Here is a 25,755-nt window from a genome sequence, read left to right as displayed (position 1 = left end):
TTGAGTTAAAACTTAGAGGCCTCTTGCAAAGACAGAAACTATTTGAATTACAAATATCTGGGTGGTGCTTGAGACCACCTTGAGGTTCAGTTGCCTCAGGGTATTGTAAAAGTGCAGAACAATATTTGCAGTTTCGAGGCAGAGGATGCCTTTAAGAGACTCAAGGGAATTCTTATCAGGTATTAAATAACCCCTTATTATCAAGTTGGAGGTGTTTTTCAGGCTGGTCTAGCTTGTGTTGAGTTGAAAAATGGCTCTGTCTTGAACTGGTAATGTCTCCACTCTGTGGTAACTTGCAGATTGAGTTATTGGGATAGTGATATTATTCCAGAGTTGTGGAGGACTCTTAAGAACTTCACCCGATTCCTCTGCCTCAATTCCAGGATGGGAAAGAACCTAGGATAGATCAGCTTAGTTGTATGTGTAAAATGTACCCTCGGAGACCCTAGTAACACGTGGGTGACGGCAGCCAGGTGATGGGGGCAAGACAGGGTACTGGGAACTCTGGTTCGCAGCTTCTTGGGAACTGAAGATACTGCTGTGGTCAATTTGTTCTTTCACCTACTGAAGAAGGGATTTGTCTTTTGGTTTCCCGTGCACGTGATCTGAAAGGAACTGCAGTAGTGTCTTGTCTTAATGTTTAAAAATAGAAAGTAATTAATCAGGATGATGGGCGTTAATGGTTTTCATGCAGAGACCAAACAGCTTTGTATTTGTTCATATGGGGAGAACATTCTTCTCTCTGCTGTTGTCATGAGTTTAATCTGAGAGGATTTTTTTTGTAGTAACTTTTGAAATGCTTGTTAATAACAAAATTGTGATTTAAAAAAAAAAACAAACCCCAAACTATCCTCTCATCAGATGAAGTGGCTTCAAGGCACCAGTTCAAAGTTGTTTCCAGCTAACGTGTACTACCTCTATAGTGGTTCTTTGTTTCTCCGTAGGTTTACAATGAAGTTTGCATAAATGGAGTTATAGAATGTGGTGTCAGATTTGGTGAGCAGAAATAAAACCTCTACAGTCAGGTATAGCCCGGTGGTTGCAGTAATTGGTACAGGTGTCATTTCCAGTTCCACGGTGGATCACAGTTTTAAATCGATTTAAGGTGTAAAAGTTCTTTCTCCAAGTTCATACTAATTTTTAATGGGAGTGCTTTAACTTCTTTCACAAAGATCAAACTTAAAAGCAATTTTATGTCATTTTAAGTGGTAGGAAGCATCAGTTCCCATTAGTGTGTGGCACATCTGTTTTCAGAGTGCTTTGGCTTGCTGCTGGTTGTGGTCTCTGTTTTCTCTGTGCCACCACAGGTGTCTTGGAGTCCTGTATACTGGAGCCTTTGAATTTCCTACTATAGATGGCGACAGGAAGCCAGTGGTCTGAGGTTTAAATCAATTTCCTTTCTCTTCTAGCAGTGCCAAACTCTGACCTTGTTTGGGGAGCCGGTGTAAGTGTAAGCCTGTGGAGGCTGTGTACCTATAGACAGGAACGCACTTAATTGGCATTTTGGTCGTGGGCTCAGCAGCCTTTTGCAAACACAACCGTGCTGTCTGGAGATGGCACTGCTCCTGAGCATGTCCCTTGCCCCGCACCCCCTGGCAAATTGGCTGATATAATGCCTTCGGCTCAGTCCTGATGAACTCCGTTAGCTTAGCAAAAACCAAACCGCTTAATGTGACGGAATGGTGTTAGGGATCATTCACAAAGGTTGGAGGTGGTGGTAATGCCTATGGAAGGTGGTGATAGTAGTGTTCCCTGGGGTGATTTCTGCTACTTCTGAAAGTTGCTGCTGTTTTAGCACGCTGCTTCGTTGGCCCCTTGCCTTGGTCCAAAAACAGACCATGGGGGAAACTGGTGATAAATATGATGGTGGAAACTTGACCTGACTGGAGATGTTGAAGCTTACTAAGGTTGGCCCACGAACAGCAGTTGCCCAGTGAGGCACAGCAATTGTTTACCAAACACAAGAATGAAAACGTTTAGTGTGTTGTTCTCTATACAACCTAATTTGTAGTATTGAACACAGAGCGTGATTTCTTTGAATTCTGTTTAAATGAGGAACTTGCTTTGATATCACGGTTAAGATCGCTTAAAGATTTCTCAATGTCTGAGGAGCCACTTTTCCAGGTGAGCTGCACCGTATTTTGGGAGATGGTGATTCTGTTCCCTGCTGTATTGTTACCTTGCTAAATTACTTCATCTGCATATTCATTATTATTCCAACTTGTAAAGGGTTCTGAGAGTCACTTCTATTCCAGTTCTGGTCTCTGCACTTCTAATGCCATCTTCTCAGCATTGCTCTGCAGACAGCAGCAGCTTCTGTGGTGTAGGGCGGATGGATTTGGAGTGTATTCTGCTCTGAGCACTGAGCCTAGTAAAGCTATTTAGGAGAATTATTAGCCTTACATAAAACCAGTGGCGGCAAGATTAAGGCTGGTGTCACTGTATTATTTCAGTGGGAGGGAATGGAAGTTTGCTGCTCAGGAACTCTTGGTTTTCTAAGAAGTCTTGAGGCTTAACAAAAATAGTTGCTTGCATAAATTTACAAAACCACAGAATAACATTGTTTTGAGCTTAGTACTTAAGTTGCATTATCTCTAGACTATCTAAGAACATGTTATAAACGCATCTGTAAATTCTAAGCCATCCTAATACGCATATATCCTATGAGATGGTTGTCTTACAGTACTGGTTCCTTCCCTTAGCTAGTATTGTTCCTGCTTCCGTTAAAAAAAGTGACTGAATTCCAGTTCCTATTACTGAAGGCTGGTGATAACAAGAGTTCTTGCTGTCACACAGATGTAGATTTGACAGCATAACAAGCAATCTCAGAAGGACGAGTAATCTCAGAAGAGTAATCTCAGAAGGACGCGGCGTACTTAAGGACAGAATGTGAGCCATGCTTTGCCACTGAAGAGTAGAGCCCTGCTTATTTATCAGCCCCCAGTGAACTGAATCAGAGTTGCAAGGTAGGCATCGGTCGTGTTAATGTAACTTAGGAAGCGACAGGAAAAAGCTTTATCAAGAGAGGTCCAAACTTTATTTTTAGGGAACTGAATAGGAAGTTAAAAATAAGATGTGTAATAATAATAATGAGTAAGTCACTCAGGCTTTCCAATCTAAAGTTGAACTAGTTGAACTAGGACTTGCCTGTTCTAGAAAGCGATACTTTTCCTCAAAAATTGGCAAAGTTGGAGGGAGGGGGGGAAGAGAGAGTGAATAAAAGAAAACAAATGGGAATATAGGAAAGCCCAAGAAACTGAGGGAAAGTATGGGGTTTTAAGACTGCTTGGCAAGCTTTACATTTGGTTATCTTACTTGGGGTGAGTAGTTTATGCGGTGAACTACTGGTGTGAAGTACTAAATGTATCCAAATAAATATATTTGGAAGCTGGTATCTTGTGTGTGTATATTACACATCGATACATATGTAAATAGGACTGGGAGAGTCTCAACACTTAAATCCATCTTTATCAAACAGGAATGAATGCTCTCGGAATCAATGGGGAAAATGACGAGATCACGATGATGGCATGTATTCTATTTTCAGCATCACAGGGCCTGGAGCACTCAGAATGAACGTGGATGCTAGAGAACACTCTGTAAATCTTTCCCCCTGTGTGTAGGCTTCCCACATTTGCCCAAGCCAACAAAACCAGCTTAATTACTGTCTGCTGCTTGAACTGCGTCTTGGGCTCCCGCATGTTTGTGTTCTAAGGCTGGCAGGGCCAGCAGCAGCGTGAAGCTAGCTGGCCATCACACAAATTCCACTCCCCTCCTGCTCGGGAGGAGAGCCGTGCCCGCTCTTTGTGTGCAGCGGTATTGCAGGGCTGGTACTTGGGAGAGAACGAGGAACCAGCCTGGCTCTTGCAGTGCTTTCCAGCACAGGGGAGAGAATTTTTGCCACAAGGGTAACGCCTTTCTTTACTTCTGTGTTGCGTGTATTTCATCCCGTCCCCATATTTCTGAGGAATTAATATATTTTTAATGCCCTCTCCTGGTACAGAAGAGATCTATTTAAAGGATTACTGGAATGACTCTTAAGAAGTAAATTGAACAGTAGGAATGCCTTATCCAGCTGCCTTTGGTTTTGTTGCCTAGTCACTTCTGAGAGACGGAATGAATGCAGGGAATCACTCTTGAAAGTGAATGAAGAAAAGGGAAATGAAGTCAATAGTAAAACCGGTCATGGTAACTTTAAAGTATACAATCCTTGTGTTCCCTTCCCCCTCTCTACATACATAAATTAAGGACGAGGCTGGAATGCAGAGGGCATTTTCTTTTCCACCCTCAGTACTAAAGAGTGCTTGCAGTTTTGCACCCTTATTCTTTCCCTGGTGTGTGTAGCTGTGGTGTCCTCTGTTGGGAGCTCTCTTCTCTGCAAACACAAACGTATACTCACGCTGCCTTAATCTTATTTAAACAGTCCTCCTGTTCCCTTTGAGATTAACGCTTTGCTATCTGGCTTCAGAGACTAAATACACAATATATTAGGTCTCTTGATGAGTGTGGTAGATCAAAATCGTGCAAAGAGTGGGGTGATGTGGGGATGGCTCAGGCGTTTGGAGTGCATCATGTAGCTTCTTAAAATATTTGAAGCCTTGGAGGAGCTTTTGTTTTCTCCCTTGTGTTTTTGCTTATTTTTTCCCTCCAACAATGAAGTACATAACTCCAAAACAAAAACATTACTGGAAACAAGAAAGTCGCAATTTTCTGTCGCTAGCTGTGATGGGAGCTTGAGTTTGTGGAAGTTGCAACTGTTTAGTAATCTGAAGCAGGAAGGTTTTGCTTCACCCTCGGTTAGAAAGGACCAAACAATTCACAAGTGATTTCCAGACGCTTAAGGTCTGCAAGTTCTCCTGGACAGATATTCTTGCTCAGTTGTGAGCGTGTTGACTTTATCTCTTGAGATAATTGAGGCAGAATGGCTCAGGTATGCGCAGTAATCGTGTGCCGAATTCAAATATTTCAGTCTTTATGCCTCATTATGTTTATCCATTCCTGTGCTGCTTCCTCAATTTTGAGGCTTTTTGAGCTTCCTTGGATTTTAGTAATAATCCTAAAAGTTGGTTTCCTGATGTTTCCTGTTCCAGACGGTGTCTGAAGTAGTGTTGGAATGATCGATTGATACTTAGTTTGATGAAAATAGCTTCCTCTATACTTAACGCTGGCAAACTGAGGAAGCGGGTTCCACGTTTGGTCATTGAACTGTCTTTTTACTCCTTAGGACAGAATTACCAAGCTGTAAGTAATCTGCTCGACATTATGGACGAGATTTGTTTGAGTTGCTCCTTTGGAAAATTCCAGAAATGGTATTTTGAGCCACTGGGAAGGTGTATAAACAATGAAGAAGTACCAAAATGCTTTTTAAATACTACAATTCTTTGTTCAGTCCTTGGAAACATCAGGAGATTGCTCCACTTGTGTAAACATACTGATTTACTTGCTCTCTGCTTAGGCAGCAGATCAACGTGATTCCAAAAACTTGCACAGAAACCTTTTAGGTCTGGTGAAATAAAGAATCTCTTTGTTCGCTGCCATGATTGACTTGCTGCTGTAGAGTAGGTGACATGTTTTGCCTACCAAGCATGTTTTATAAGCAGAGTTTATATAAAGTTCATGGTACATGAAAATAGATAGCCTCTTCTGTACTAATAAAATACCTTTTATTCTATTATTGGAAACAAACTTAATACAGAATTGCTTTTCAGGTTCATAATGGGCCTTCTGGAACTAAGTCATTGGATTACAGCTTTTTTTTTTTTTTTTTTGCTTGTTTGGACTGATAAAGCTTGATTTATTCCCTTATTCCATAGACTTGTTGACAGTGGTAAGACTTCAGCATGACCCTTTCTATAATATTCAGGAAGCTTGCTGGTGATAATGCATGCGTGGTTCTTGTTCAGCATTCACTGGGAAATGTGGAAGGCCCCCAAAGTGTGAAAATGATTTTGTTTTTTCAATATCAGTCATTGAGGTTTTCTTATTTCAAACATTTATTTCTTTTAAAAGGGGAAAAGGCATTTGAGATGTTGGATTCCTTTATTCATCTGTTTTTGAAAAGTCTAGCCTGCCTATTTTCATTTGAACTGCTCATCTTTCATAAATGCACTGGCCCAGAGCCTCAGTTTTTCAAACTGTCTGAATCCTGTCTGACACAACAGGTCAATTACTCAAAACAGCAAAAGTTGGTGTAATAAATACTGAGGAAAAATTCTGAAATCGTGATTATTATCTTCAGAAGCCCACTAGGAAGCAAGTTAAGTTTGCATTGAGTGCCTGTTCTGGTTAACAAGTGGCCACTGGTTAAGAATTACTTGGGAGCTTCTGGTGTGTCTCCCTTTCACATGGTGAACTGCGACCACGTTACTTGAAGCATCATCAAAACTTGGTGATAAATGTCTTTCCCCCCCGCCTCGTTCCCTGTCCAAGCTGGACACCTTCTTTTGATTCCTTTGGTTCTTCAGATTCCTGTCTCTGTCTACCCTGGGAAAAGGTAGTCTTACTTGAACGTAGTGAAGATAAGCGTCCAGCCCTTGGGTGGCTTTGATTTCTATTGGAGCACTTGAAGTGAAGATGTATCGTTAAAGCAATACGTAAAAAGCTTAAAGCAGGTTCTGAAAAATAAAGATCATGCGCAGAAGAAAAAGCAGTCTTGACAGCAGCTGCAAGAAACTGGATTGTAGCTGCTGATGTGGGAGGACTGTCTGGAGGTTTTGAGGACTCCTGGGACAGCAGACTCTGCCCTGGTGGCCTGTGCTGATAGCTCAGGGACCAGAAGCTTCTCCTGACAGTTTGGTGGGATTTTTCAGATCCTTGGCTTGGTTTGGCTTTTGCGTGTTTTGTTTCTTTGAGGTAGGGATACAACTGTACAGTAGTTCTGTGTTTGACTCACAACATTTCACTCAACCTGCTGCAAAACACTTTCCCTTGGTGATGGCCGTGTGCAGTGACAGTAAGTGGACTTCAGGTTGTGGAGGTAATTTTCTAGGTTTGGGGTTTTTTCTGGTTGATCCCCCGACCCCTTTGCTTTCTGATCACTGAAAAACATTACTTGGAAGTATTCAGTGGTCTCAGAAGTGTTTCTACAGTGTCAACAATAACTATATATGAAGGGACATTGAAGTGGAACTAAAGGACAATCGTATATGGTAACCCTGAGCTGCCTATTGCAAGTTATGCAAGAGGGAGAAACTTAGTACAGGTATTGCAGGTACACTACAGGAATGCAGATACGCGTTTCTGTCCTATTTTTTGCTTTTGTGAGAATGATGTCTTCATCTTGTGTGTTTGATGTTGCCCTGTAGCGTTTTAAAATCTCAGCACTTGAAATGTCACATTTCATTTTGGTGTCAAAGACATCTCAAAATGCTCAGGGTGAAGAGAGAGACAAATGTGGTCTCTCAAGGCACGGGTAACTTTGTGGCGGTGTATTATCAGATAATGCTGATAACTGTATCCTGGGAGGGGTGTGGTTAGCAGATAAGGGTTTGGTGGTTATTTATCTCTGATACTGGTGCTTGAAGAGGAGGGCATTGAAGTGAGTTCAGTGGTAAACAACAGAACGCATCCTATTTCCAAAAGCTGTTGGTGACAATAGAGCACCTGTACATCTGCTTCTCCCGCAGGAATTCCTCGCTAGTGCCCTTTGCAGATAGTCGGAATCATTTACGAGCTCCTGGGCAGTGAGAGCAGCCCTCCGTGTTTGCAAGACTCCCACCTAGAGACTCTAGCAAAAATAGCATGCAAAAAAGGGAGGAGGCAGGGAGAAGGCAGCGCCTTCTGTAGATGCTCTTTTGCTCGTTGCAGCGCTGAAGGACTAAAATAACCCTACGTGTAACTCTCACAGGAATTAGAGTTACCGTCTGAAAAGGAAAGGATAACACTGATTTTTATTTGGCAACGAGGGTGTTAATACAGATGAAAATACACAAGCGAATCAGTGCACTGCGGAAGATGAAATGCTTCCCCTGTCAATTCTCAAACACTATTAAATCCGCCCAGTTCAACACCAGTGCCTTCATGTCTGTCTCTTTCTTTGACCAAGGTATGGGAATACGGTATTCGTAACGGTGAGTTACTGGATTTAAAATGTGTGATTGGATGCTTTGGTCTCCAGTACTGATTTTTGTATAAAATATGCCTCTCAGCCCTATTTTGGGACTAGTTAAGCAGAAATCATTTTTCCGCCTACTTTTTTAGCACGTTTGTTTTGTCCTTGGAAAGGGAGCAGTCCAAGATTACAGTGTAGAAGGCACATCAGATTCTATAGACGTATCTCGAGTTGAGAAACTAATTAATAATTTTCTGTTGTGATTGCTGCTAAGGAATGTGTTTTGTTTCTAATTTAAAATTGATCCAAGTACCTGAAAAGATCTTCTGCATAGTGTTGATCAGGCGCTGGAGGGTTTGGAGTCCCTTGTCGCCGCTGATGGGGCTGCAGGACTTTGTGGAGGTGTGGGGATGGTCGTGCTGAGAGTTCCTTCACCCGGTTGAGCCTAGAGACAAAGCAGGGCTCGCGTCAGCTTGGGGATCACTCATGTCAAGCTGGGATGATCTTGCAAGTTAAAATAAATCGCAAAAAGCGAGAATGTCAAGAACTGTTACAGAAAAGTGCTTAGATTTCTGCTATACATGAGACGTGTATAATTAATAAATACAATATATGTTACATCAGCAGACCTAAGAAAATGGAGGGTTTATCCCTGAATTTATGGCATTTCTGGCTGTTGTTACTGCTTGTTCTAATCATAAGGCTTCGAGTCTAAGGCTTTTGACCTTGTAAAACTTTTAAGTGACTTTCACCAAGTAACTACTGTGATGAATTTATCCATCTATTTTCAGATGGATATATAAGATTTTTGAGGCAAATTTTTCTTTGCTGTTCTGCTTCCGCATATGTGCACACATTTAGAGCTGCTGATAACTTGCTGTATCATCTTCTCTGGTTTAAGACTGGCTTAGCTTGCAGTGTTAAATCTCTCAATGTTTTTCAAAATAGTAATTATTCCGTATACCTCTCACTACTGAGAGGCGAGTTACCTTGTTTTTCTTCAATTAATTGATGACTTCCTTAAGCTCTCCTCCTTTTAGAGGATTACAGCAACGTGGTTTGCATTGTATGGGATAACAACGTGATTTGCATTGTATAGAACAGTCAAAATTAGATTGCTTGGTTTGCACTTCACTCTTTCTGCATACTGGATTTGATTAATTGTATGTTACCTTTATGCCCTGTTCACCTGTGAAGGGTACACATTGAATGCCATATTCTTATCTGAATGATATGCAGTGGTAAGTCTTGCAGACGTGAGATAAATCACTTCGTCTGTTCACAAATATGCTAATGGATGGCTAAAGTAACCGTTACCTTCCAGGAAAAAAAAAAAAATATAAAAATGACGTGCACTGAAATCAAGGTTTTTCTATGTGTGGTCTGGATCCTGGTTTATCTACATACCAGCTTACATCATATTTACGTCCTTAATGCCGTGTTCTTGAGACGTTTCAGCCTGTTTGTGTTTCGGCAGTGCCAGATAATCACGGCAGGGGAGGTCGATGGAGATAGGATAATCTTGCGTTTATCCTTTGTCATACGGCTGTTCGTGCTGCATATTAGAAAACACAGCTGGGCTGTACACACTTGTTCGTGCCAAGAGTCTGACTCGGCATCTTTTGCCTCTGGATGAGGATTTTGCAGCGGAGTTTGGCCTGTTTGTCAGGGCTGTCTCTGCACCGTGCAGGTTTCAGGCAGATGTTGCTGCGTCTCGTAGCTGCTGTGTAATGCAGTTATTGGAGAACAGCTTGCCTGTGTCCTCGGGGCCACCGCCCATGGCTTTGGGACAACCCGAGCATGATGTAAGTTTCATTTTGGCATTAAAATGAATAAGAGGAAAATCCTGCATGTTTCACTTCTTCAAAATGAAATACCCCTTTTGCTGTCTATGATAAGATAGCTTCCGTGATAGGCTGTACAATAGTGTCTGCTGAAATTTGGACCGAGTAGCTATTGTTTAGCGGTTGCTTTCAGTCTGTAAAGCAGGTACCAGACATTTTTTAACTCTAAAACAGAGGAAGAAGAAACCATCCAATAGAAAAGGAGGGTCCGTTGTTTATCTGCATTAGGCTGATGGGAAAGTGAACAGCCTAAAGACTTGCAAATGTGAAAAACTGTAGGTACTTCTGCAGAAAATTATGTTTATGTAGTGATATTTCAATTTGAAGTTGACATTCAAAGAATTGTTTGGCTTCTGATTCTGCTATTTGAAAGTATGAGGGGCATGTGTGTGTTTGAAGTGAATTGGTGTGCTTGAGCTTAGGTCGGAATTTGTCATTTTTCTTTTTGCTGTGTAAACACATCAAGTTGATACAAGGTACGACAGGGTTTTTGTCAGTGTATGTTCACAACTTAATGTTAGCACTCCATATAAAAAATACTTGTGTTAATATAAACCTTCCTCAGTCAGAAGAGACACTCAGTTTTTTTAGAAACAGTCTGTAGAATTTATTTCCTATTTTCTGTAGCTGTTTTTGTTCCACATCCTTGCATTCCTTAGACGCTGATGTCTGAACATCTCCACCCTAATACGTTTTGCCCTTAAGTTGTCAAATGTGTATGGAGTCCTTAATAAAGAATAATAAAAAAAGGCCTTGAGATCGTATAGGTAATGACTGTCTCTAAACCTTCTATCAGAAAGAACGGGGAAAATAAAGGTAGGAATATGCACGTACATGGTCTCTGCTGTTAAGAGTACATACTGAAAATCCATTTCTATACTGACTAGAGTAGCACTCGTAACAGAAGAACAGTGATGATATATAACCTTTAAAAACAATTGAGTGCACAACACTGAATTTGTAACTCTGGCACGGTGAACTAGTAACTGCTTTTCAATTGTATAGCTTCAAAAAAATACTTTTGTATTTTTAAGAAAATTCCTATTTGTATTTTATAACATAAATAAACTGAATGGAAGTACGATTTTCTTTTTTACTTACAATCATAGCTTTCTTGGCCGCTTAGTATTTAGAAGAATTATTAACTGGTGGGGTTTATTTTTGTTCCTATGCAGCGGATATAATTTCTACAGTAGAATTTAACCATTCTGGAGAGTTGTTAGCGACAGGAGACAAAGGAGGCAGAGTTGTCATCTTTCAACAGGAGCAGGAGGTGAGTGCTAACTACTGCAAGTGTATTTCACGTTCTCTCGTCCTATTTGTTCTCTTCTTAAAGAAAAGGAGCATGCTTTCATAAAAACTTCACACAAAGTGCATGCCTGTGTAATAAGTGATTAAAATAATGACATTTAAGAGTGAAGAAATTATTGAGACCTTTGTGACACTGTTTGAAATTAATTTATCTTTAAAAGCTCTTTAGCTGTGGTCTAAAGAGTGTTTAAATGAAAATAAAAAAGTGGGGTAGGACACAAAAAGACAGTGGGGAAGCTGAAGTTGGTTGTTTTACAGTTACTCTGCTTGGCTGTGATTATTATTTTAGATTTCACTGTAGTTTGGGAAATAAAAGTTTTCCCTTAAGTGAGTATGTAACTGTGACCTAAGATGTCCTTTTCCATCCTGATACCAATCAGGTAAAATCATAGAATCATAGCAGCAAAGGTATCTCTTAATTTTATACTTGTTCTTTTGGTCTTTTCAGAATTCTATAGCCAAATCTTCCAATGTCAGGAAAGTGCTCCTACTCCCCCGTTCGAGGTGGGAAAGCTGAGATGCAGCGCTTGATTTTTAACTAAGGCCGCAGTTAGGAGTTAACTTGGTTAGAATTTATTTCAGGCGTTTCTGTCATCTCACTGCCTAGAAAAGTCACGCTGCTGCTTCTTTCCTTAGCCTTTCATTCAATTGCAATTCTAAAACTCCTAAACCCTTAGAATTCCACAGTTCCCCTGAAGAAGTTGCGTTCTGCTGGCAGGCAGGCAGTTTTGGTGCGGTACCTTCCCTTTATGAATAAATCACTGTGGTCAGTTGGTGCCATCTAGTGGGATATTCCCGACTGACTGGCCTCTTCCCAGGTTTCTTTGCCCAGAGTCTGACATGAACATAGTGTGTAGAGTATCCTCACTGTAATATTCCTGCAGTTTTGGGTGAGGTTTTTTGGTGTTTTTTTTTTTTTTAAAGTCTTTTTTTAGCTTGCATCCTTTAAGGATCCTTTACTTTAATGTAGCTTAAAGCTTAAATGGCTAATTGCCTGTTCTCAAGTGAGTTGTCCTTAAATGGCTACTTATGGTTTTCATGCATAACTCATGGCTCATATCCTTACGATCCGTGAGTCTAACTACGGTGAGAATCACCTGGGTCATCAAATTAAATTGCACGGAATTATTTTTGGATAATTTGACTCCTTGGTGTTTCGGGAATGAACAATGGAGACTTGATTCCCTAATGCATTAGTAGTTAGTTACGCCATACGCACTACTGTCTAGAGCAAGTGTTATACGTAAGGGTATCTAAAAGACAGTTAAGTGTTTTAGTTGGGTTTATGTACCACCTTCTATCGCACTGCATTCCGGAGTGTTTTACAGATTGTACGTACGGGAAGACAAACACTAAAACGCAAGCGCCCTGTATGGAGCTACATGCGCTCCCGTAGCTTTTCCCACTGCCAGAAGGCTGCCGCCTCTGGGTGGGAACGCGCAGCCCTTCTGCAACCGGAGCAAGTGCCATTGCATAAGTACCAGGCAGGAAATGAGTACTGTGTCTAATTGAAACTGGAGGAGGAATTTGCGTAGGCAGCCTGTAATTACCTAAATTGGAATTTAACATAAGGCACTTGGGCCAACACCTCTTCTTGTTCTGATTTTTTTTTTTTTTTGCGTGCCGTGAGATGGTCTCATGGTTTAAATTTTGCTTTTATCCCAAGGATGGATTTCACATGTAATTGCTTTTATATATTATCCTAGTCCTGTAGAGTTTTACTAGAATACACAAGTATATTTAAGACTCAAACATTATGGAACTGAAGGAAAGTTCCCCGAATCATGACCAGCATTTCCTAAAGCACAGTAGATTTACTTTAGCAGTCGCCTGTTGTATGGAGTGACCCTGCTTAACTTGTTAGACCTAAGCGAAACTTAGAACAAAGTTCCTTCCGTTCTGTAGGGTGGGGAAGCCAGTATAATTGAGAGGTGTGGTGCGATATTCTAGTGCCAAATTTTATTTCTAAGCATTTTTTCCACTTTTCCCTCCCTCCCAGCTTATTGTAAAATGTAAGAATTCCTGCCAGCTATTAATATAAGGGGGTGAAGCAAGAGAAAATGATGCAAGGAATGTGACAAATGTGGGCTAGCAAGGATCATATCAAGAAGCATGTTTTAGTGAGGTATTAAGGGATGAGATGAATGGATGGACGTGAGACACACAAGAGAAGGAAGGAGCAAAGTCCCTAGTCAAGAACGTATCACAGGAAAGGCATCTAATGGTGCAACCTCTTGAAATGGGTGCAACAGGAATATATCACAAAATTAAGCTTGAATTAATTTCAGGTACCACCTAGTGAGCACTGTTTTCTGCCACCGTACCTACTGGAGGGAATTTAAGGTTCAGCACATGCAGTGCAATGTTAGCGCTAGGAAGCCACTGCCTAAAACAGCTTGTAGAAAGTGGAATTATGCAAGTTTGGAGGTTTTTCGGTTCTCCAAACAGTTCCATCCTGAACAGGCTAACTGCAGGCGTGACTTTTGATGTCAAAGATGTATTCAGCAGAGGTGTTAAGCTCTTTTCCCCCCTCATGTCCAGAGTGAGGAAGAAAAAGCTGCTTAAGCAGTTTAGAAGGTGTCAGAGAATGTGGAGGTTATAAAGCAGAATAGCGGAGCTGCGTGTATAAATGTAGAGGCGATGTGGCATTCCCACGGTGTGCCTGGCAATCAGAATTTACCCACAGAGTAGATTTGCCGTCTGTGTGGCTCTGTGTTTCTCTTGGGGAATACTCTCCTTATAAAATAAAGATGGAAAAACTAAAGATGAGGGAATGATGAAGCCTTTTGATTTTAAAACAAAACAAAAAAACCCCCAAAACTTAACACACCTAGGATGATTAGACAAAATGTTAGTTTTTAAGTTCAACTGCTCAGAATTAACCTGAGAACTTGCTGAAGGTATTATTCACGTGGCTGAGGGGAGTTTCTGGAGACTTCAGGAATCAAAAGCTGCTGCAATAACTGTCTCTTCTCTGATCCTTTCTTAGCCAAAATAGTAGAAATTCTAATAAAGTTGTTGCAAAAGAGATAATCCTCATTTTGTCCTACAGGCTCATTAAAATAAGGCGCGTTGATACTCACGGCAAATCTGGCATAGGCAACAATAGACTGTAGAAGTCTTAACCTATTCTTATGCTAATTAGCAGTTTGACTGTATATCTTGCTGCGTAAATACCTAGTTCTGGCTTCTGCCTGCAGCTTTGAAAAGCATTCTGTACACTGCATATGTATCTTGATCATTTAATTCTCTTTCTAGAACAAAACCCAGTCTCACAGTAGGGGAGAATACAATGTTTACAGTACCTTTCAAAGCCATGAACCAGAGTTTGACTACTTGAAAAGTTTAGAAATTGAAGAGAAGATCAACAAAATTAGGTGGTTACCCCAGAAAAATGCTGCTCAGTTTTTATTGTCTACAAATGGTAAGTTATGACTTAATATGACTTAATAGTTAATTCTGCATGGCGACTGATTGTTACATAGGTTTATTATTAGGAGTTTGTCTAATCCTCTCCGCCTTGAAAAGGCTGGAAGCAAGTTGGCTTAAAATGCAAGTATCTAGGGATGTGGCTACGCAAGAGTTAAGCCGTTTAGCTGTGCTGGCTTGCCTGGATGCAGAGCCCCACAACACGGGCAGGTATATTGTTTCAGATTTGGTTGCTTTATAGCAAAGGGGCTTAGCTAAGCTGTCATTCACTACCTTCGTATGCGTGTAACTAACCGTGTGAGAGCTTATATTAGTCATTCATAACAATCCTGATTCTAACTGAAACTTGCTATAACTTTTATAAAAAGAACAAATTGTGGAGGAGGTATTTTTAATGCTTTTTATCTTGTCTTGTTTTCTCCAAGCAGTATTTTTGTCTTTTTTGGTACACGTAGGTGATCTTGTCTTGTTTGAAGGCTTCACATTAAAGTGCATCAACTGTGACGACTAGTATCTTTGCTAGAGCTTTGATTTTTAACTGTGGCTGCGTTATTTCAGATAAAACAATAAAATTATGGAAAATCAGTGAAAGGGACAAAAGACCAGAGGGCTATAATTTAAAGGAAGAAGATGGACGGTATAGGGATCCTACTACAGTTACAACACTACGGGTGAGTAGTTCCATCGCTGTGAATTAGCCACATTCAGGGGATTTCTCCTCTCCCTCCCCACCTGGAATACAGATTAGCCTGTGGCTCAGTAGCTGCCCCGTCAGATTATGAACTTTACATTTTCTGTGATGCCACTTGGCAGATACATTTACTTCTGAGGTGTGATTTTTGAGATATTTTGATCAGCTTGGTGTACCGAAGGGCTGTGATTATGGCTGCCAGGGCATTTGTAGTACACGTGTGTCTCAAACCTCCATTGCTTTGTATTTTGCAGGTGCCAGTATTCAGGCCCATGGACCTCATGGTTGAAGCTAGTCCGCGAAGAATATTTGCCAATGCTCACACGTATCACATCAATTCCATCTCCATTAATAGCGATTATGAAACGTACTTATCTGCAGATGACTTGCGGATTAACCTGTGGCACCTAGAAATTACGGACAGAAGTTTTAGTATCTTTTTTTGCATTGTTTTGTATGATGGGAGCAGTTAGGTTGTAACAAAACTGTTGGGTTTTATTTCCTTTCATGGGAAACGTTTTGTATAGGATGTTTCTCCCTATCCTGGTTATTTCTCCCTGGTGGTTGTAAAGGCTTTTACTTCTGGAGAGGTAGCTCAGCATGAGCAATATATGAGAAGCAGTCATTTGCCTGGTGAAAACCAAAAAAGCTTAAAGTTTCAAGCGAGATGAGCAATCGTGGAAGGCAGCATTACAGTAAAGTACCTTGTGAAAATTTTCTTGACTTGCGGTAAGAAGCAAGTCAGAAGTACCATCCTTATCTCAACAGTGTTCATTTTTTTTTTTTTACCTTCTAACCCAACCATCTGCCCCTCTCGCATGTGCACCTACAAATGTCGCAGGCAGCAGGATCCCAGAAATATGCATTCAGTCCTACTGTTGGGAGCACAGATTTGTGGGCAAATGAGCAGGATCCTGAGCAGAAATCACACATAAAGAAATCGCCTTCTTTATAGTGTAGCAGTGTAATTAGTATTTAAGCAAAATAAAGTTCTATGTGAAAAAACTTGGGTGACATCTATGTAGTGTCGAATTAATTACCGCTGAAGTGGAGCAAAAAATTAAGCAGGCTTGTGCTGTTACAAGAATTAACTTCAAGCTCATACAGAATGCAGTGTTACGGTCTTGCTTTCTAGACAAACTGTGGAACTTAAAATTAACTTTTATCCATTTTTTGACTGGTTTCCACAGTCTGGCGTGGAAGTCTAGCCCTGCTTCCAAATGTCAAGCATTATTTTGCTTTTATGGGCTTGTTTTAATTCTGTTTGGCTATTTCAGATGTACTTTGGTCAATGGAAGAAGCGTTGCTGAATACATTCAAAGCTGAAAAATATGTAATGAAAACTGGAGAAAATTTCTTAACAAAATGCTGTAGATATTGTAGATATTAAGCCTGCCAACATGGAAGAGCTCACAGAGGTGATAACAGCGGCAGAGTTCCACCCAAACAGCTGTAATACATTTGTGTACAGCAGCAGTAAAGGAACGATTCGTCTCTGTGATATGAGAGCATCAGCACTCTGTGACAGACACTCAAAGTGTAAGTTCTGTCCTGCATTTATTGGCTCTTTGTGGAATATGGTGTCTTGCTGTTAGATGAAACCAAGCACTCAATAAGAATCTATTAAACACCAAAGCGTGCGTGTAGATGTTTGTATTGGATTTCTGTAGTATATAGAATAGATCTAAAACCTAAAATCTAAATGAATCTTAAGATTAGTAGTAAAAGTAGTGAATAAAATTATTAGCAACTTAAGCTGGGGAGCCTGCCTGGACAACAGGACTCGGAATGGCTTTCTGCAGACTTCAGGAGGTCAAACGCGAGTTGAGTTTGGTCTGTAATTGGTGCTTGATATCTTACGTGTGGGAATGAAGACTCTGAATATTCGCGAGTAGTTCTCTTATTTAGAAGCTGACCTTGACTTGCTATGGAAATAAAATATTTCAGAGTATGGCAATTGTGTTATAAGGCTTTCTTGCTGAAAGTCATTGTATAGAGTGTGGGCAGACTAGCCCGATGTGGCAAGTTTATTGAGAAAATGTTAACCTAATTTGGGTGTATCTTGTATTGGAAGAGGCATAAACTTACAGCTTGAAATGCCTGTCTTCTTTTTATACAGTGTTTGAAGAACCAGAAGACCCTAGCAACAGATCATTTTTCTCTGAAATCATCTCTTCCATATCTGATGTCAAATTTAGCCATAGTGGTCGATATATGATGACTAGAGATTACCTGTCAGTGAAGATCTGGGATTTAAATATGGAAAACAGACCTGTGGAAACATACCAGGTAAATAGTCTTGATGTGGCAGTTAAATTTTTGTCTATAGATCACTATGTCCAAAGCAAAGCATCAATGAGATTTGTGGGTTCCACACAAGTGCTAAAGGATCTTGCTGTTTGCAGAACCCAAAACCACATTTGGGTATGAAAAAGCCTCCCCCTTACACAATGGAAGTGTGGAAAGGTAATCTTCAGCCATGAGGTAGCACATCTCTCTCAGGGTCTTCAGTTGGCTTTATATTCTCCTGTTTTCTCCTGGAGAGAATAGGAGGTAAAATAGTTCCTTTGCAGAAAATGGTTTTAGCTGGCCCTGAAAATTGCTGTGGTGTTTTCTTCCTAAGAAAACTTGCAAAGGGATCCTCTTCATCATACGCAAGAGGAAGATCAGCCACAAAGGCATGATTTTTAGCAATAAGCAAAGTCTGATAAGTCTTTTCAGATATCTAAAAGGGTAGTGAGGGTATGACAACTGCTCAGAGAGAGCAAGCGTTCTGAAGAATGGCTGAGTTTGGGGAGATGTCTCTCTCCCCACCCCAAGTGACTTGCTGCTATTTGCATTCATTTGAAATCTCTGTAGAGCGGAATACGTTAATTTATGCATCTATGAATTTTGCTCTTTATCCATGCAGTCAGAGGAGGGAGCTGTGTGTGCTCCTGTGGGTAGGGTGTAAGCACTGTCACACACTTAATTACTTCTGGAACAGAATCTACGAAGGTTATTTTTCAGGTATGCGAGTTCATTCAGTTTATCTAACTTATTTTTTTCCAGGTGCATGAATACCTCAGAAGTAAACTTTGCTCACTGTATGAGAACGATTGCATTTTTGACAAATTTGAATGCTGTTGGAATGGATCAGACAGGCAAGTTTAATTCTTCTCCTATATACACACTTAAGACCTTTTCCAAATTATTCTTAAAATGGGCAACTTGAAGCATGACCTCAAGTATCTGTCTGGTTTTATTCAGGGACTGGCTTGGGTAATATTTTAGTACTTCAGTAGACTTTAGCGTATGTGTATTAGCTCTTAACCCTTGAAGTTGCAGCATAGGATTATAGAGAATTGCCTTAGGGTACCAAAGTGATGTAGAATTTGACTAGAAATTGACTTTTGTCACTTTGCCAGAATGAAATATTAATGGAGAGATGGGCAAAGCAGTAAGATTAGAGATGGTTGTCTGCAAACTTTAACTGGTGAAATACTAGCAATACCTTAATCCACTACTAGGTTTATTATCCCCAGTGTTCATCTTTTTGGGTTTGTTCCCCCCCACACCCCGTGTCACCTGTGATGATCTGACTTTGGCATGATTCGTATGGGAATAATACCCGTGTACTCAAACCCTGTTGTCTGATGGATACTGTACCTGTAAGAAACCACACCAGGGCTGTTGGGGAGCCTCTGCGTGTGTTTTCTGTTTAAGTTGCTTTGTCACAAGGTAGAACACTTGGGGAAAAACCTTCTAGGGATTTTCTTTCTTACAGTGAGTTGTCGAGTTTGCCTCACTCGGGCATGGTTGACTAGCCAATAATACCGCTTAAGACAGCTACTGCTTTTGTGTTAATCATGTCATTAACTGCTTATTTGCGAGATCTAAATCAGCTCATTGTATCCCTATTAGCATTGTCAGGCATAGTTTTGGTTGTTTTGGTGGTTGGTTTTTTTTTTTTAACTCTGTATCTGTCTGCTCAAATTTTTTTTTTGAGACGAAGTAAGGACAGGGAAACTTCTAAATGTACTTGTCTTACTGAAAAACTAATATAAGATAAGGACCTCCTATAAGGTATTATCACAAATGTTAGTTAGTACCTAAATTCATGCAGCCTGTGTGTAACTAAAATTACATGGCTAAAAATCCGATCTGTTTGGCTTTCGGTAGATCACTTCCTCATGCGTGCACAAGCAAATTTGAATGATGACACTCGAATTGCTTAGGTAACAAAGTGTGTACCTTAAAAGGTCCAGTTAAGGAAAAAGATACTCTTTTTTTAATTGAATTTTTAAAACATTCGAATGCCGTAGTCTCGCTTTAGATTGTAGGTGGCAGGGGCCAGGCTGCCTGCTTTCTGCTCATATAATAAGGCATGATCTTAGTTGGGACCCTGAAGAGGGTCAAAAAAAGAGGTTATTTTCAACAGAACTGTTACTTTCTTCCTCCCCCCTCTCTGCAGCATTGTCATGACAGGATCTTACAACAACTTCTTCAGAATGTTTGACAGAAACACAAAGCGAGACATCACTTTAGAGGCATCCCGGGAAAACAATAAACCCCGTACCGTTTTGAAGCCACGTAAAGTATGCGCAAGTGGTAAGCGAAAGAAGGATGAAATCAGTGTTGACAGCCTAGACTTCAACAAGAAGATTCTACACACAGCCTGGCATCCCAAGGAAAACATCATTGCTGTAGCTACTACAAACAACTTGTATATATTTCAAGACAAAATGAATTAGGGTTGGCATTCCTAACTGAAGAGTCCACTTCCTGCATAGTTGAAATAGTTGAATCTAGCATTTGTACCTGTAAACGAAAGAGAATGAGAGGTCCATTGTGGCACCCCTTTCCAGTGTTTAAAAATGTGCCATATGACAACACACTTTTATAGCTACATGGAGAAAGCTCTGTTGATCTGTCACTGCGTTCTTCTCCATGTCTGCTAGCCATTTAGGTGAGGATAGGGCACTTTTTAATTTAAATGACTACTTGCACCATCTTGCCTAATGGACTAGATTGGACTGTATCAACATCGGTTTACTCCACTTTTTATGCCTTCCATTGTGATGACGTCAAACACAGGGAAAGCCTTCAATCATGCTATGGGATTTAATTGTGTAACTCATTACTGTATCATTCGTGGCCCCCTTTTTTTATTAAATACAGCTCATTCTTGCTGTGGCTTGTAGCATTCCTCCTCCTTCTGGCCTCCTGGACTCCCCCTTTCCCTTTCATCCCCCTCCACCTAGCCTTGGTGGTGGTGTATAGAAAAAAAAAAAAACCAACAAAAAAACAAAATAAAGCACATGAAATGGGTCCGTTTGGGGTCAGTGGTAAAGGGGGTCTGTGTTGCAACAAATGTTTTAATAAACAGTTGACTGTAATCACTCCTTGCCATGTCTGGCACCAAAAAGAGAAAATAAGGAAAAAAAACAAACAAACTACTGAATAAAAGTGACAAAGAATGGAGAATCTGTTTTCTTTTTTTTAATCTACCTCTTTATACAAATACTCTGTGTTTTACCTTAGATGCATGAAAATAAAATGATGTTTTTTGTAATGATTTTAACCAGTATTAATTATTTTTCACGGGAATGAAGAGAGGGAGGGATTTCACAAGTATCTGCATTCATTCATGAATGATGAGAATACCAGCCGTAGTATGCGCTGACCACTTCCACGTCAAAACCATAAACTGCTGTCAGATTTTGCCGTGATCTGAACAGGTCAGTTACTGTTCCAGTATCCTTGAAGGCTCTTTTTTAAAAACTATTGCTTAAATTGGAACGGGAATAGAATTTTCAGGTTTTAAAATCCATTTTACAGGACTACCGTCTTAATGTTTAGTTTTGTCCTGGTTTCTTTATTGCCTTGTTTTAGGATACAATACCTTTAATGCCTTGTTTAGAGTACGAAGTCCCCTGTGGCTTTTTAAAAAGTTGTCTGAATTCTTGTCTGGCAGTGTGATGTTATGTAGTACAAACTACCAAGTGATTACACAGATAATTACTACACTGCATTCTGAGATGCTCTATTTTCTGTATTTTATTGCTATCAGTAACTGAGTGGAAATGTAGTTTTACCATGCAAGTGTTTCTGGCTTTTGGCTTTGCAAAATTATTGCACTTACAGAAATGTTAAATGGTGCAACGATCAGAAAAATACGTGGAGTACAGAAGCTGCATGAAATAAGTGTTCATAGATATTTGAGAGATTTAAACTCTTCAGCAAATAAGGCTTATCCAAAGATGAACTAGATATTGATGCTTTATAAGGCTCATGAGTTTTTACCTCCGGATACTTTTGCTGATTGTGCATTTAGGTTTACTCTTCCTTCATGGAAATGTTCAGAATGAAGTTTAAAGTTGTAGTGAACTTACCTTGACTGGGAGAATTTTCACTTTTTTGGTTACCTATATTTAAATTACTTCTGTGGCTTAGTTATAGGTAGTTATTATAATGCCTCTATTATTTGATCAACTAAGATACTGTTTCTGCTGTAAAGTTATGGCTGGTTAGAGGTTGTTAACAAGACTACTATTGCAATCATACTTTAATTTCTTTAAGTCCTTGTGCAGTGGTTTGAAAATGTAAAAATTCTAATATTTATTAGATCTGGTTCTCTTAAATACAGTATTTGTCTTGTAACATGCATGCCTGACCATGAGCCTTTGTAAGGATTTTACTTTTTTTTTCACCTGTTAGCCTTGTAAAAAAAAAAATTAACTGCCCCAGGGACAGCAGCTGTTCTCCAATGGGTGAATAAACTAATAGGCCCTACTCCTCCTTACATAGCATGTGACTAATTTTACTCAAATGACTACACTTGCTAATAGTTAAGGAAACAGCGTGTTGAGTAACATTAATCATGTGTATAGGTGTTTACAGGATCAGGGCCAAAAGGTTTATTCTTTACCTTATCGCAAGGGCACAGAGGTAATTGGACGCTTCTTTTGCATCAGAGCTGGTACAATTCATCTCCATTTTGTGAAGAACGGAGTAGGTTTAATGACTGCTGTTTGGGGAAGACTGGGGGTCCTGGTGTCAAGACTGCTGCTCTTGTGTGTATCCGTATATCCCGAATGATGCACTGAATACCTGAGAAGTTGCTTAGCACAGACACAAAAGGAAGTGAGGATGTGAAGACGACACAGAACTGGACAGGTAGATTTCACATACAACAAAGCGCAGCCTTCTAGCAATACTACATTCAAGCGAAACTGCCTCTCGGACCTCAGCTGTGCATGTTGGGATGGAATCGAGGGTTTTAAAGATAGTTCGGGGGAAGATTTTTGGTTTTATCAGTAGCGGTGATCCCTAGCATGTCATCTGAGGTTTGATTTTTATCCTCACCAAAACCAGCTACTGACTTTGGTGTCATACTATTCAACTAGATAATTCTCTAAGCACACTGTCCATTGACATATGCTGTAAATCTTATATTTTATTAATAAAAGTATGCATAGAATATATTTTGTCAGGTTGCTTTTTATCCTCTTTCCTGTCCATCTCTCTTTCTCTATTTATGGCAATTTTTGCAATTACTGATCTCTTCCCTGCTGCCTGTTGAACGGAAGCCCATTCTGCTAGCTTCTGCGTTGCTATTTCTGGGCCTTATCCTGGACAGCCTGCCCGGTGCTGGGGTAATGCTGCCCTCCACCAACACGCACAGTTACCGAAAAGCAGCCACTCCATTCTAGTGGTCTCTTCCAGTGCCCAGTGAAACCAATGCAAATTCTCAATTCTCAGTCCTTGAATACCAGATGACATACAGAAAAGGAGTTCTGTTCCCTTGTGTCTTACCTTGAAGCCAGTGATGCTACCTAAATGCCAAGCACTACCGCTTCAGTGGTCAGTATCTGCAAAACTACAACCACGCTCTGAACCACAGTGACACTGTTGCTGACAACACTCAGCGTAAGTTGGTTATTGGGCTGGTACAATGCTGAGGTGTAGGCAAGTTCTCTGGCTGGAGTTCCTTCACTGTTTTCCTGCTGAGAAGCATCTGCTGCCTTGAAAACATGTTGAATATGCAGCAACATTCTGCTTGCCCTTACTGTTGAGGCAGGGCTGTAACTTCCACTCCAGCATTTATTATTTGAATACGTATTCTTTTATTCTCAGACTGATTGGCAAAAGCTCCGTTAGTGCTGATAAGCAGAAAGCTGTACTTTTTCCCCCTCTTGCAGAGGGGCTGCTGGATGATGGAATACTAATATTTTGACTACTTTTTACTGGCAGCTCTGGAATTGGTTGTTCTTGGGCATGACATAGCTAGGAAGTGATTTCCTGCGCACTGGTCTTTAGCTCTTCATCTCAGGCTGTAGAAAGCAGTATGGCCTCCCCATTCACAATGTACACTTCTGACTAATCAAAAAAAAGATGTTTCCTTTTGCCCTTTCCCATGTAATCGGCTGTAAACCAAAGGATTGGTGTATGAAATTGGGGTGGGGAGAGGTGTGCTGGAAGTGAGGTGCTGTGTAATGGCTGTCGGTGTCTTGAGTGATTTGTATGTTTGCGAAGAGCAAACATCTTATTTCACCTGGTATAGAAAGGTTTGGGCATGTAAAAAAAAAGCAGTGGAAAAAAGCGATAGCAGTGGCTGGAGTAAAAACAGGAAGTGTTTCTTCCTACTGTGATACAGCTTGAGAGACTAAGAAACACCGTGAATTCCCTTTCTCTACACAATTTACCCTTGAATTTTAATAATCCCAACCTTTTGCAAATAATCTATTGTTTCTCTTTTACAAGAAAACAGCACTCAGTTATTTCTGATGCGGGTTTTTGTGTGTCTCTGTTTGCCACTAGGAGGCAAAATGTCACCAACGAGAGGTGGGTGCTTCAAAAATGCAAGGGCTCAAGGTTAGATGTTGGGACTATCCCTCGAACCCATCTTTGGAATGGCCAGTCGCCTACACGGACTGTATGTTTGATCAGTTGCTGCTAAATATAAATTACAAGAAAAGCGTTTCCAGTACACATCATCACTGTCTCCAGCATAAAGAAACCAGCTAAGGTGTCCAGGGAAAAGACTGGCATCCATCGTGGCAACAGGTTAGCATTTTTTTAAAAATTTGGAGCACAGAAGTACTAAATGAAGAAATAAAAGTAAGCATAGCATGTTTAACACTTTAGATCATTCTTTAGTTAAACTGCTTCAAACTTTGACACCACCTTGGAACCATGAGAATAAAACAATGGGGTTTGGCTCAGCTCTTTGAGATCCATCAGGTGTGTTGTTACTTCTTCAATTTCAGTCACCTTAAAGGCTTTCTATAACTTTCTAGAAGAAAAACCTTTTTATTGTACTTCAGTACAAAAGGCGTTTCCCAGAAGCTTATGGCCATTGTTTCTCTTCTATTAACGTGTGGTTTTTCTGTCCCTCCAACCTTGCTATTGTCATAGCCTTTTCCATCCAAGGATTCAAATTACTTTACAAACATTAATTACATCATTCAACTGCCTTAAGGAACCTGTGTAATGGTTAGAGCACAGGGCTGAAAGTCAGGACTTGTGAATGCTATTTCTGGCTCTGCGTTGACTCACTCTATAATCTTGATCAATTTATTTCTGACTCAGAAGTTTTAATAGTCCCACTTTACTGATAAATATTCATGCCACAAGTATTATGGCAGATGCTTCCTGAATGATGGAGATGACAAATACTCATGATGCTAGCCTGCGATTGTTAGGGTTCCAAAGTAGGATAGGGCTACTTTTCTATTCAAAATCAGAAATAGCTCATTGTTCTGATTCCAGTCTAGAATGTATCTGCGGCCCTTCTACCTGTAAACAGCTGTTTTATTGAATTATTTAAATTACTGCTTTCTTTCTACTACATGTAGCTAATTCTGTTCCAGTGATATCCCTGGGACATCCAGATTTTCTACAAGATTAGACATTGGATAGTCACACAGGCTACGTAGTCAATTTGGTAAGAAAGGTCAGCGTTACAAAAGGTGGATTTCAAATGTCCACACTTCAGTATTTGGACACTTGTCAAAATAGCACAGATGAATAGAGGATGAAAAACATTTGAAACCGGTATTCTAGTATGGGACAATTGTGACAGTTGTACATACAGGCTTTTCTCTAGCTTGAAATAGTTCTGACACAAACAGAAAAAAAAAAAGTTATTTCTTTGCATATGTAATGAGGAGATAACAAATAAAGAACACTACTGGAAATGTATCCGTGTGACTTCAGTCTCTGATGGTATTAGTTACTGAACTCCTACTGTGGGTACAGTAATATAAAAAGAAATAATTATGTTCTCGTGGCTGCTGATGGGAGAGGTTTATGATGTAAAAGGCTCCTTTACTGCTGTTGGGAAGCAAAATGCTCATATATATATATATATGTGTGTGTGTGAGATGGGACTTACGTTATAAAGTTCCACCATAAAGACTAGGCCTCAAAATAAACCTTGAAGTTTA

General features: G+C 40.2%; 1 protein-coding gene across 4 annotated transcripts in view; it reads left to right on the top strand.

Moving 5' to 3' along the window:
- The window catches only part of PPP2R2A (protein phosphatase 2 regulatory subunit Balpha), a 39,580-nt gene extending 19,080 nt beyond the window's left edge, over nt 1-20,500 (top strand). For all 4 annotated transcript variants that reach the window (XM_063358568.1, XM_063358566.1, XM_063358569.1 and 1 more), the window contains exons 3-10: nt 11,070-11,167; nt 14,464-14,629; nt 15,193-15,305; nt 15,580-15,757; nt 16,700-16,864; nt 17,445-17,614; nt 18,377-18,468; nt 19,779-20,500. In XM_063358568.1, coding sequence (XP_063214638.1) covers nt 11,070-11,167; nt 14,464-14,629; nt 15,193-15,305; nt 15,580-15,757; nt 16,700-16,864; nt 17,445-17,614; nt 18,377-18,468; nt 19,779-20,058 — 1,262 coding nt within the window. In that variant the 3' untranslated portion in view covers nt 20,059-20,500. The remainder of the gene's footprint in view (nt 1-11,069; nt 11,168-14,463; nt 14,630-15,192; nt 15,306-15,579; nt 15,758-16,699; nt 16,865-17,444; nt 17,615-18,376; nt 18,469-19,778) is intronic.
- The last annotated feature ends 5,255 nt before the right edge of the window (nt 20,501-25,755 follow it).

Source organism: Chroicocephalus ridibundus, chromosome 23 (assembly GCF_963924245.1).
Source record: "Chroicocephalus ridibundus chromosome 23, bChrRid1.1, whole genome shotgun sequence".
NCBI lineage: Eukaryota > Metazoa > Chordata > Aves > Charadriiformes > Laridae > Chroicocephalus > Chroicocephalus ridibundus.
The sequence above is the reverse complement of the archived record's forward strand: the minus strand, read 5'-3'. Positions and strand labels throughout refer to the sequence as shown.